A 12,304-nucleotide genomic window follows, 5' to 3' on the forward strand; every position below is an offset into this window, starting at 1 on the left:
AACTCCAACCACCTCCTCTGCCTCAAATTCAACTCCTTTTGCTTGAACAAGTATTGAAGACTCTTGTGATCAGTGTACACATCACACGTCACACCATATAGATAATGCCTCCAGATCTTCAAAGCGTGAACAATGGCTGCCAACTCTAGACCATGAACCGGATAATTCTTCTCGTGGATCTTCAGCTGCCTCGAAGCATAGGCTATGACTCTGCCATCCTGCATCAATACTGCACCAAGACCAATACGGGAAGCATCACAATAGACTGTATAAGGCCTTGAATCTGTGGGCAAAACCAATACCGGTGCCGTAGTCAGAGCTGCCTTGAGCTTCTGAAAGCTCGCCTCACACTCATCTGACCATCTGAACTGGGCACCTTTCTGGGTCAATCTGGTCATCGGGGCTGCAATAGATGAAAACCCCTCCACGAACCAACGATAGTAGCCTGCTAACCCCAAGAAACTCCGAATCTCTGTAGCTGATGCTGGTCGAGGCCAGTTCTTGACTGCATCTATCTTCTTCGGGTCCACCTGAATACCCTCTGCTGATACAACGTGACCCAGAAATGCTACTGAACTCAGCCAGAACTCACACTTGGAGAACTTGGCATATAACTGACTATCCCTCAGAGTCTGAAGAACCACTCTGAGGTGCTGCTCGTGCTCTTCCTGACTGCGGGAGTACACCAAAATATCATCAATATAAACTATCACGAACATGTCCAAATATGGCCTGAACACTCGGTTTATCAACTCCATGAATGCTGCCGGGGCATTGGTCAACCCAAACGACATGACCAGGAACTCATAGTGCCCGTACCGAGTGCGGAATGCTGTCTTAGGGACATCGGATGCCCTAATCCTCAACTGATGGTAGCCAGATCTCAAGTCTATCTTTGAAAACACCTTTGCACCCTGAAGCTGGTCGAACAAATCATCAATCCTCGGCAGTGGATACTTGTTCTTTATCGTCACTTTGTTCAATTGCCGGTAATCAATGCACATCCTCATCGAACCATCCTTTTTCTTCACAAATAACACCGGCGCACCCCAAGGCGAAACGCTGGGTCTAATGAAACCCTTCTCAAGAAAATCCTGCAACTGATCCTTTAACTCTTTCAACTCTGGCGGGGCCATGCGATACGGCGGGATAGAAATGGGCTGCGTGCCCGGAGCCAGATCAATACAAAAATCGATATCCCTAACGGGTGGCATACCCGGCAGGTCTGTAGGGAAAACCTCGAGGAACTCCTGAACAATAGGAAAAGAATTAATAGAAGGGACCTCCGCGCTGGAATCGCGAACATACGCCAGATAAGCTAAACACCCCTTCTCGACCATGCGTCGAGCCTTCACATATGAGATAACACTGCGAGTGGCATGACCTGGAGTCCCTCTCCACTCCAAACGGAGCAAATGTGGTAAAGCCAAGGTCACGGTCTTGGCGTGACAATCCAAGATAGCATGATACGGGGACAACCAATCCATTCCTAATATGACGTCGAAATCCACCATCTCTAAGAGCAATAAATCAACACGGGTCTCAAGACCCTCAAACACTACCACACAGGAACGATGAACTCGATCGACCACTATAGAATCACCCACCGATGTAGATACATATGCAAGAACAGCCAAGGCATCACTAGGCATAACCAAGTACGGTGCAAAATAGGATGACACATACGAATACGTAGACCTAGGGTCAAATAGCACTGAAGCATCTCTATCACAGACCAGAATAGTACCTGTAATAACTGCATCAGAAGACTCAGCCTCTGGCCTGGCTGGAAGAGCATAACACCTGGGCTGGTCCCCACCTCCCTGAACCATATCTCTGGGACGATCAGCTGCTGGCTGGCCTCTACCTCTGGCGGTCTGAGCTCCACCTCTATGATCTCTACCTCCACCTCTATGACCTCTACCCCCGCCTCTAGCTGGCTGGGCGGCCAGTGGATCACCTGCTGCCTGTATCATAGGACGAGGACCCTGCTGCTGTGACTGAGCACCCCTCAACCTCGGGCAAGCCCTCCTGATGTGACCATACTCACCACACTCATAGCACCCGCCTGAATGCTGCAACTGAGAAGACTGAGACTAACCCTGTCGACCTGAATGACCACCTTGGAAGCTTTGAAGCGGTGGTGCACTGATAGGCTGCTGATCAGAATAATGCGGTTGAGAACTACTACCGCCTGAAGTACCATGAGAAACCTGAAGAGCTGACTGAAAGGGCCTCGGAGGATGGCCTCTACCAAAAGAATCTCTACCTCCAGACGAGGTACCACTGAACCTACCTGAGTGACGGGGTCTCTTATCCGACCCATGACCACCTCCATGTGACAGAGCCATCTCAACTCGGCAGGCCGCATTGGCCGCATTGAGCCCCTAATTCTTATTTGCAATATACTAACATAGTGTAAGACCTACTTAAAAGAAAACAAATCCAATTCCATGTAGGCACTTCTATTTAACTCCCAAATTCATAATTTTTTAACAAACAAAACAATTTAATTATGCATTCGAACACTCGTTGATTTATCATCATTGCCATTAAGCTAAGTACCAGTTATGCTAAACTAACATGGAAATTTAACTTACTTAAACCAAAACCAAACCCTCATAAAAGCAGGTGGGACTTCAAAGAATAACATGATGAACAAATAGAAAAACCTCACTTAATTTAGCTATAAAACCTGTGTCACAAGAGTTCACACACTCCTGATCCTATTTGTTTCAAAATTCTGCACATCTGAACATACCTCCTCAGGCTTACACAACTGTTTTTTTTTAAAACTGAAAATCAACAGATCTATACCAACTATAGTAACAGTCAAATTGCTTCGTTTCCTAATATAAAAANTCCCTGGACATGGATTTGTCCGAAGTATTGATATCTGGAGATGGATTTCTCCACAGGGTTAGATTACTCTTTACCTTGGTACCGAGTGACTTATAGTCATCGTTGAGTATTTCTCATCAGGGTTGGATTACCCTTCTTCCTCGGTACTGGTTGACTTGCAGTCAGTGTTGTATATGTTCCGGGATGGATTTCCCTGGGACGGATGGCCATATGCAGTACCGAGTGGTTGAGCACTTGAGAGTGGGAGCACATGGTGCACTTCATACATTCTGTGCATTAGCATGTAGAGTTTAGCTGAGCTTTATATCTCACATTGTTCAGATCTGTATTTATTTTACTGTTTGAGCTGTATACTTGAATTGATAGCATGCCTACTTTTCCTGCACAGTTCATTTCTGTTACCTATTGAGGTTAAGTTCGTCACTACCTATCAGTCCACAGTTTGGACTTGTTACTTACTGAGTTGGTGCACTTATGTTACCCCCTGCACCTTGTGTGCAGATCCAGGTATCTCTGGCCACGGTAGCGGTTGTTGATTTACTCAGTAGCGGATCATCGGAGATAGCGAGGTAGCTGTCTGGCGATCGCAGCCCTGCTTTTCTCCTTCTTTATCTTCCCTTTAGTGTATTTTGGTTATTCTCAGACTATGTTTGTCTTGCTATTTTCAGCACAGTTTGTAGTAGTTGCTCATGACTTAGTGACACCCCGCTGTAGGGCTTTCTTTTTAGTATTTTCTTATTTTGAGTTTAACTCTTTTATGAAATTTCTATTATGAAAAGCATCGACTTAATTTTTATGAAATATCAAAGTTTTTGAGAAGTGTCGGTTGCCTAGTACCACGATAGGTGTCATCACGACAGGCTTGAGTTTAGGGTCGTGACACGGCGAGGCTAAGTTATATGGTACTGATTTAGTAAAGGATGCCTTGGAAAAGGTAAAGTTGATTCGAGAGCGACAACAAGTCCAGACAGAAGAGTTACGCGGATCAAAAAGTGTGTGGTGTATCATTTATGGTAGGCGAGAAGGTTCTCTTGAAAGTATCGCCGATGAAAGGTATAATGAGTTTCGGGAAGAAGGGCAAGCTGAGCCCCAGGTTTATAGGCCCATTTGAGGCGTTGAGGCGAGTAGGGGAGGTTGCTTATGAGCCTCCTTTACCCCCCAGCCTATCAGGGGTTCATCCAGTTTTTTACGTGTCTATGCTCCGGAGGTATCACGGCGATTTGTCATGTGTGTTAGACTTTAGCACTATTCAGCTAGATGAGAGCTTGGGTTATGAAGAGGAGCCAGTCGCTATTGTTGCTAGACGGGATCGCCAGTTGAGATCCAAGAAGATTTCCACAGTAAAGGTTCAGTGGATGGGCCAATAGTCGAGGATGCAGCCTAGGAGCCCGAGGAGGACATGCGGAGCAGATATCCACACTTATTCAGCACTTCAGGTATGAATCTGAACCCGTTCGAGGACGAACGTTTGCTTAAGAGGTGAAGAATGTAACGACCTGATCGGTCGTTTTGCTTTTAGAACCCCGTTCCCCTAAATGAGACTTCCCGTACTTATTTTTACTGATTTATGACTTGCGGGGATGGTTGGTTCGGGATTTGGAAGAGTTTGGGTTGAAATCGAATTACTTGGTTCCTTAAGGTTGGCTTAAAAGGCCAAGTTTGACTTCGGTCAACATTTTGAGTAAACGACCTCAGAATCGGGATTTGACGGTTCCAATAGGTTCGTATGATGATTTTGAACTTGGACGTATGCTCGGATCGGGCTTTGGATGACCCCGGGAGCGTTTTGGCGCCTAATAGTAAGAGTTAGTTCTTGAAGGTTTTAGAAGTTCTTTAAATTTGGTTTGGTGCGGTTTTTGATGATATCGAGGTCCAAATGGAAATCATATACTGAGAATAGTTCCTTAATATCATTTAAGACTTGCACGCAAAATTTAGTGTCATTTCGAGCAACATAAGTACGTTTCGGCGCATTGGAAGTAAATTGAAGAACTTGAAGTTCTTAAGTTTGATTCAATTGGTTTTGGGGTGAAATTCTTAGTTTAAATGTTGTTGCGAGCGTTCCGAGGGTTCGTGCGAGTCCGTTTTATGATTCTAAACTTGTGGGTATGTTCGGGGGGCCCGAGAGTCGATCGGACGAGGCTCGGACCATCTTGGGAGCGGAAGCAACAGCTGAAGCTCCCCAGATCTGTCAAAACCGAACATGCGGTTGGCTAGCTGTAGGTGCAAGCTCGCAGGTGCGAGCCAAGTCTCGCAGATGCGACCAAGGGAGGGCAGCCCAAATTGCGCAGGTGCGGCCCCTCCTCCGCAGAAGCGGTAAAACGCCCGTAGAAGCGGCCCCAGCCGGCCCAGGAATTTCTGTAAATGCAAACCCTTTGTCCGCAGAAGCGATGGCGCAGGTGTGGCCCTATGACCACATGTGCGGAAATCGCTGGAGGCAGTAAGCCTCATTTATTACGAGTTAGGTCCAATTTTATCACATTTTCCTCCACTCTTGGGCAATTTGAGAGCTTCTAAGGAAAGGATCTCGACCTGGATTTGTGAGGTAAGTAATTTTTTTTAAATGTTAGTTTAATACATAGATTATAGGTAGATTTCAACATGAAAATTGGCAGAAATCAAGGGTTTAGAGGAAAACCTAGGTTTTTGATAAAAATGATATTTGACCATGAAATTTGGTTATGGAACTTAGTAAAAATCATATATTTATGTTCCTAAGGTTATGGGTAACAATTTTATTCGAAAATTTCTAGAATCCGGGCACGTGGGCCGGGGTGAATTTTAGGAATCTTACCTTTTGGGTTGGGTAATCACTTTAATAGTTAGAATATGAACTTTTGAACATATATTGATTAGTTTTTACACTATTTAAATAGTTTTGGATTGTTCGGCTCCGATTTGAGGGTTTTGAACGCATTCTTGAGTTTGGAAGTAGGCTTTGAGGCGAGGTAAGTCTCTTTTCTAACCTTGCAAGAGGGAATTTACCCCATATGTGAACTTAATTAATATGTGTGGTTATTTGTGGGGGGGGGATACGTACGCACGAAGTGACGAGAGTCCATACGTAGCTACTATTCGTGTTTATGTCCGATTAGTCTTAGGTTTACACCATGCTTTCGCATACTGTTATTTGATTATACTTGTTGATTTTATCAAACGGAACTAAGTTGAGGATTTTAAGAGTTTAAAAGCTTCAAGTTGAATTGTCATTATTTTGAAAGGAAATTAAGGAAGGGTTATGTTTCATTGATAAATTTGTATTTGATGTCGCAAGTATATTTCGCGAGTGGGGTAATTCTTTCTTCTATTCTCATGGGAGCGGGTCGTTCGCCTCGGCTGGTTTAATAGATGCATCTATGGTTCACGTAGTTCGGCCCTCGGAAGTGCACAGTTTACTTTTATGTTGGATCGGGCCGAACATCCTCGGTGGTATTCATATGTGATAATAGAACTGGAAGTCCCTTTTATAATTGGTATAAATTCATTGTGGTGTGATCATACGTTTTAAAAGAAAGAAGTGATTTAAGCTCCTTCATATGGTGAATACTTGTTCAGTTATTTCAGTTCTAAATCTTATTGTTGTATATCATGCTTAAGTAGAAATTTAATAATATCATGTTATTGGCCCTAGTAAGTGTCGGAGTCGACCCCTGGTCACTACTTATTCGAGGTTAGACTAGATACTTACTGGTACATATTATTTGTGTACTCACGCTGCACTTATGTACTTAATTGTACAGGATCTGAGGCAGGTGCATCTGGTTACCAGTCTGGTGCGTAGATTGATCCCCATCTCGAGACTTCACGGTGAGCTGCCTTCCGAGCCGTTCCGTGGCAGCTGGAGTCTCTCTTATGTCTTATTTTCTGTCTATTTCCATTTAGACAATAGGCTAGTTTTTTTTGTATATTCTACTAGATTGCCCATATACTCGTGACACCAGGTCTTGGCACACACACACTATAAGACTTTTGATTTTGGTATTATTATATGATTATGGTTTGTACTCGTTCCTACCGTTTGATTTTTGTTCCATGGTAAATTTCTGAATCTTTTTAGCGAATGAAGAATTATTACTCACATAGTAATTTATAAAAACATCTATAAACTCAAATGAATATTAAAGATACTACGAATACTAAATATAATTATTAAAAATTGCGCGAGTAAAAAATTACGTGCTTATACATGGCATAAGTAGTTAATAATTAGTTATTTAGTTAATAATTAGTTATTGGTTATTGTTTTTTACTTTAAATAACTATAAAATAATAAAATAAAACATTTTATAATAAAAAGGAAAATTTGAAAAAAAGACTGTCCATTCAAATTGGAGAGTAGTGTCAAGTTTGAGTTTTTAAATAATTGTAAAATAAAAAAATAAAATTACAAAAGATAAAAAACTGCCAATTATAAATTTCTTTTTTTTTAAAATTAATTCTTGTTTTTATTTTTATAAATATAAAGTTTATTTATTCAGAAAATATGATTGAGATTTATAAAATAAAATATGAATAAAAAAAATATATATCTTCTATTATATTGTAAGAAGAACGTAACATACAAAAATTTAAATAAAGTAACACGCTAATAAAAGTTTCTATTAACAATGCAATATACTAAATATTGGATAATATAATAAAGAAAATACAGAACACAAAAAGTTATTTGATGCCTATATAAGTCTCATTAATTTAATAGAGATTTTATTCATTAAATTTCAAATTAAATTATTGAGAATAATAGGATATCTATCAAAATATTATTAAAAAGAAAGGAAAAAACCCTCTCCTTAGGCCAAGTGGCAGCCTAAAAAAAAGTCACATGGCATAAGTAGTTATCTATCTATATATTATTATAGGAGAGGAAAAAGCTCTCTCCTTAAGCCAAGTGTCAGTCTAGAATAAAGTCACATGGCATAAGTAGTTAATAATTAGTTATTTAGTTAATAATTAGATATTGGTTATTGTTTTTGAATTTAAATATCTATAAAATAATAAAATAAAATATTTTATAATAAAAAGGAAAATTAAAAAAAAATGTCCATTCAAATTGGAGAGTAGTTTCAAGTATGAGTTTTTAAATTATTGTAAAAAAAATAAAAAAATTACCAATTTTAAATAACTTTTTTTAAATAATTTCTGTTTTTCTTTCTAAAAATAAAAAGTTTATTTATTCAGAAAAAATTACTGAGAGTAATAGAATAAAATGTGAAATAAAAAATATATATCTTCTATTATATTGTAAAATAAAGTAACATACAAAAATTTAAATAAAGTAATGTGCTAATAAAAATTTCTATTAACAATGCAATAATACTAAATAATGGATAATATAATAAAGAAAAATATATAATAAAAATGTTATCAGATGCCTGTATAAGTCTCATTTATTTAATAGAGATTTCATTCATTAAATTTCAAATAATATTATTGAGGAAAATATGATAAAATTTAAAATAAAAAATATTTCAAGAGTAATAAAATATATATCTTTTATTATATTATAAAAAGAAAGTAGTAGACAAAAATATTAAATAAAGTAATATGCTAATAAAAGTTTCTATTAACAATGCAATATACTAAGTATTTGTAATATAATTTAAAAAAATACATAGCAAAAAATTTATTCAATGACTATACAACTCTCTTTAATTTATAGTGATTTTATTCATTAAAATTCAGATAATATTATTGAGAACAATAGGATAGAATTTAAAATAAAAAAATATTTTAAGAGTAACAAAATATATATCTTCTATTATATCACAACAAGAAATTGGTAGACAATAATATTAAACAAAGTAATATACTAATAAATTTTTTTTATTAACAATGCAATTATATTAAATATTTTATAATATAATAAAAAATACATAATAAAAAAATTATTCGCTGAGTATATAAGTCCCTTTAATGTAGTAGAGATTTTATTCATTAAAATTCAGATGATATTATTGACAACAATAGAATAAAATTAAAATTAGAGAAATACAAATTTATATATATATATATATATATATGTATGTATGTATGTATGTATGTATGTATATTCTCTTATATTACAAAATGAAAGCGAGCAGACAAAAATATTAAACAAAGTTATATGCTAATAAAAATTTCTATTAACAATGTATAAATAGTAAACATTGGATAATAGAATAAAGAAAAATATACGAAAAAAATTATTCAATGACTATATAAGTCCCTTTAATTTAGCGATTTTATTGTTGGTATATCACATTGACAAATAAGATTACAATTGAAATTTATTAAAGCAATACTATCTAATTTGTTCAAACAAACCCGATCATAATTTAATTTAATTAATATTAACCGCGCATCGCGCGGGTACAACTACTAGTGTAAGTATAATAACAACAGTTAAACGTTAATCAAATTAATTGGTATTGTTATATGGGTCATTTGTTGCCATATGTTCTATTGTTTTTGTTAAATATGCGTTCATCATGTGAAATTTTAAACCTTTCAACAACTCATTTCTATGTGATTCTAGCTTTATCTTGTCAATTTATAGCTTCTTCAAATCGTCGTAGCGCACACCTATTAACTTGTGCAGCTGAATGTTTACGTAAGACATCACTGAAACATCATACACCATTTTCACATATTGTTATCGAATTGTGGTACTTGCACCATCAATCATATTTGATAAACTATGATGGGTTTTCAGTATTTTATGTTTTAATGATCTAACAAACTTGTCATGAAGAACCAGATAGAGCACCTGGCGCACAGGATATACATTTCATGTAAACTAATCTAAGACTGAAAATCAGCAAAGGGAGAAACACAACAGGGGCCTGATGATCTGGCTCTTTAGGGTTCTCCGACATAAGCAAGTCAGTGACTGTACGCAATCAAGATAAAGAGGAACACAACAGGGACCTGCTGCTTCAGAGTTCTCTGACAGAAAGTACAAGTCAAGTACACAGCTGGAACGTGATAGAAGAAAGTGATCATCTGGCAATTGTCACAGAAGAGGAACACAACTAGGACCTGGTCTGTTGGTGTGTCCTGACAGGAAGTACAAAGCCCACTATCCAGCTGGAACGCAACTGCCCAGAAGTGGATGTGCAGACTGTGCAGCAGTCACCTCTCACTGAAAAAGTACACGAAGAATTGACACCACTACTCATTGTGATATCTTTTGTGATAAAACTGCCTGGTGCAAGATATACTTCTTTTGTGCATTCGGTGACATTCTCTCAAGCATAACAAAGTTCTTCTAGCCTTGAAGTCACTGTGTGTGTCAAGAACAAGAAGACAACTCCACTAAGGATCAGCTTCTAATCGAGTCTCATGTACGTCCATAGTTGAGTTGTAATCTTGTTAATTGTTCTACATTGTAATTCCTAGTTTGCTTTCTTAGAAGCGCTATCTCAGGAACAAACCAAATTCGTAAACTTTAGAGTTTATGTTGTGACTAGAAATAGTCATAAGTTAAATCCTCTGTAACTAGGAGAGTTGTAGAGTGGCTTGTGGTGGTGCATCACAAGTTATTTTGAAGTCTTTGCAAAAGGGAGTTTGCAAAGTGGCTTATAATAGGTAGATTACAAGTTAGTTGAGTTTAAAGCCTAAAGGTGTAGGTCGTGGTTTTTTGATCCCCTTGTGTGGGATTTTTCCACGTAGAAAATCTCTGGCCTTCTTTACATTCAGTCCTTACAGCATTCTGCGTATCAGTCTCATAGAGGACCAGGTTCTCTATAGTTTGGTGGACTCATATAAGTCAACAATTAGTATCAGAGCAGGTTTCTCCTATCAAGCTAACACCTAGGAGGAATCGTCAATGGCTGCTCCACCAAGCTTTGAAGAAGGACAATCAACCTATAGACCTCCCAGATTCAATGGTCAATATTACGGCTGGTGGAAGACTAGGATGCATGATTTCATTATGGCAGAAGATTCAGAGCTATGGGACATTATATGTGATGGTCCATATGTTCCCATGAAGAAAATTGAAGAAACAGGGCATATGGTGCCGAAAGGAAGAAGAGAGTACAACGACATTGACAGAAAAGATGTAGAAAAGAACTACCGTGCCAAGAAAATTTTGATGTGTGGCATAGGACCTGATGAGTACAACGGAGTCTCAGCTTGCGAAACTGCCAAGGAAATATGGGAGGCGTTGCAAACCGCTCATGAAGGAACCACTCAGGTCAAACAATCCAAGATTGACATGCTCACCACATAATATGAACTCTTTAGGATGAAGGATGATGAATCTATACAAGATATGCACACTAGATTCACCTCCATCATAAATGAGCTTCACTCACTTGGAGATGTCATTCCCAGAAATAAGCTCGTAAGGAAAATCCTCAGCATCCTACCTGGGTCTTGGGAAAGTAAGGTCAATGCCATCACAGAAGCTAAAGATCTACACACTCTGACCATGGATGAGTTGATTGGTAATCTGAAAACGTACGAGATGAAGAGAAAGAAGGACAATGAAAGAAGAGAGCCTAAGAAAGAGAAGAACATGGTGCTTAAAGCTGAAAGGAGTGATTCAAGTGATGAAGATAGTGACATGGCCTATCTTACTAAGAGATTTCAAAAAATGGTTCGAAGAAATGGTGGTATACCAAAGTGGGGCAGTTCAAGCAAAACAAGGAACAACAATCTCTGCAACGGATGTGGAAAGTCAGGGCATTTCGTCAAAGACTGTCCACTTGCAAAACAGGAGCAGTACAAGCAGAATCCTGATAAGGCAGGAAAAAGGAACCTGGTTCCCGAGAAAAGATTCAATCGAAAAAGTGCTGCAGACAATATCGTTAAGCAGGCCCTTGCTGCTTGGGGAGACTCCTCAAGTGAATCTGAAAGGGAATCAGATGCAGAAAACAGTTCCCTGTCGGCAGTTGAAACTAAAGAAACAAAGTACGACTCATTGTTCGCGCTGATGGCTCAGTCAGATGATGACGATGAAGAAGATGAAGACAACGAGGTAAGCTTCCGGGATGTTCAGAGAAATCTGAAATCCTATTCTTCCAAGAAGCTAAGGTCTTTATCAAATGTCTTAATAGATGCCTATTATAGACTTATAAACGATAAGGAGACCCTCACAATAGAGCTAGGAGAGGCAGAGCAATCTAGAGATGATCTAGTGGTCTGTGTAGTGGACTTAAATGAGACCATAGCCAATCTTGAACTAGAGAAGGAGGCCCTGAATGAAAAAATAACTAGCGTGGAAAATGAGAGAGATGATCTGATGGTAGTAGTTGTCGATCTGAAAGAAACAATAGGAGGTCTTAGCAGTAAGAAACACGCTTTGGAAGAAAAAATCGCGTCTATTGAAGAGGAAAGGGATGACCTTCTAGTGATATGCGTTGACCTAAAGGAAACCAATGAGGGACCTAATAGAGAACATAGGAGTGTAAATCTTGGGAAAGGGAAGGGAGTAGCCAGTGAGTCGCACATCTTGCTG

At 38.5% G+C, this 12,304-nt stretch overlaps 1 protein-coding gene across 1 annotated transcript; it reads right to left on the reverse strand.

Annotated features, from left to right (window-relative positions):
* LOC109224692 (RNA-directed DNA polymerase homolog) lies at nucleotides 585-1,004 on the reverse strand (the record flags this gene model as incomplete). Its single annotated transcript, XM_019389221.1, has 1 exon — nucleotides 585-1,004. A coding segment is annotated over exon 1 (420 nt), but the record flags the coding sequence as incomplete, so codon positions are not given.

This window comes from Nicotiana attenuata, chromosome 3, assembly GCF_001879085.1.
Source record: "Nicotiana attenuata strain UT chromosome 3, NIATTr2, whole genome shotgun sequence".
NCBI lineage: Eukaryota > Viridiplantae > Streptophyta > Magnoliopsida > Solanales > Solanaceae > Nicotiana > Nicotiana attenuata.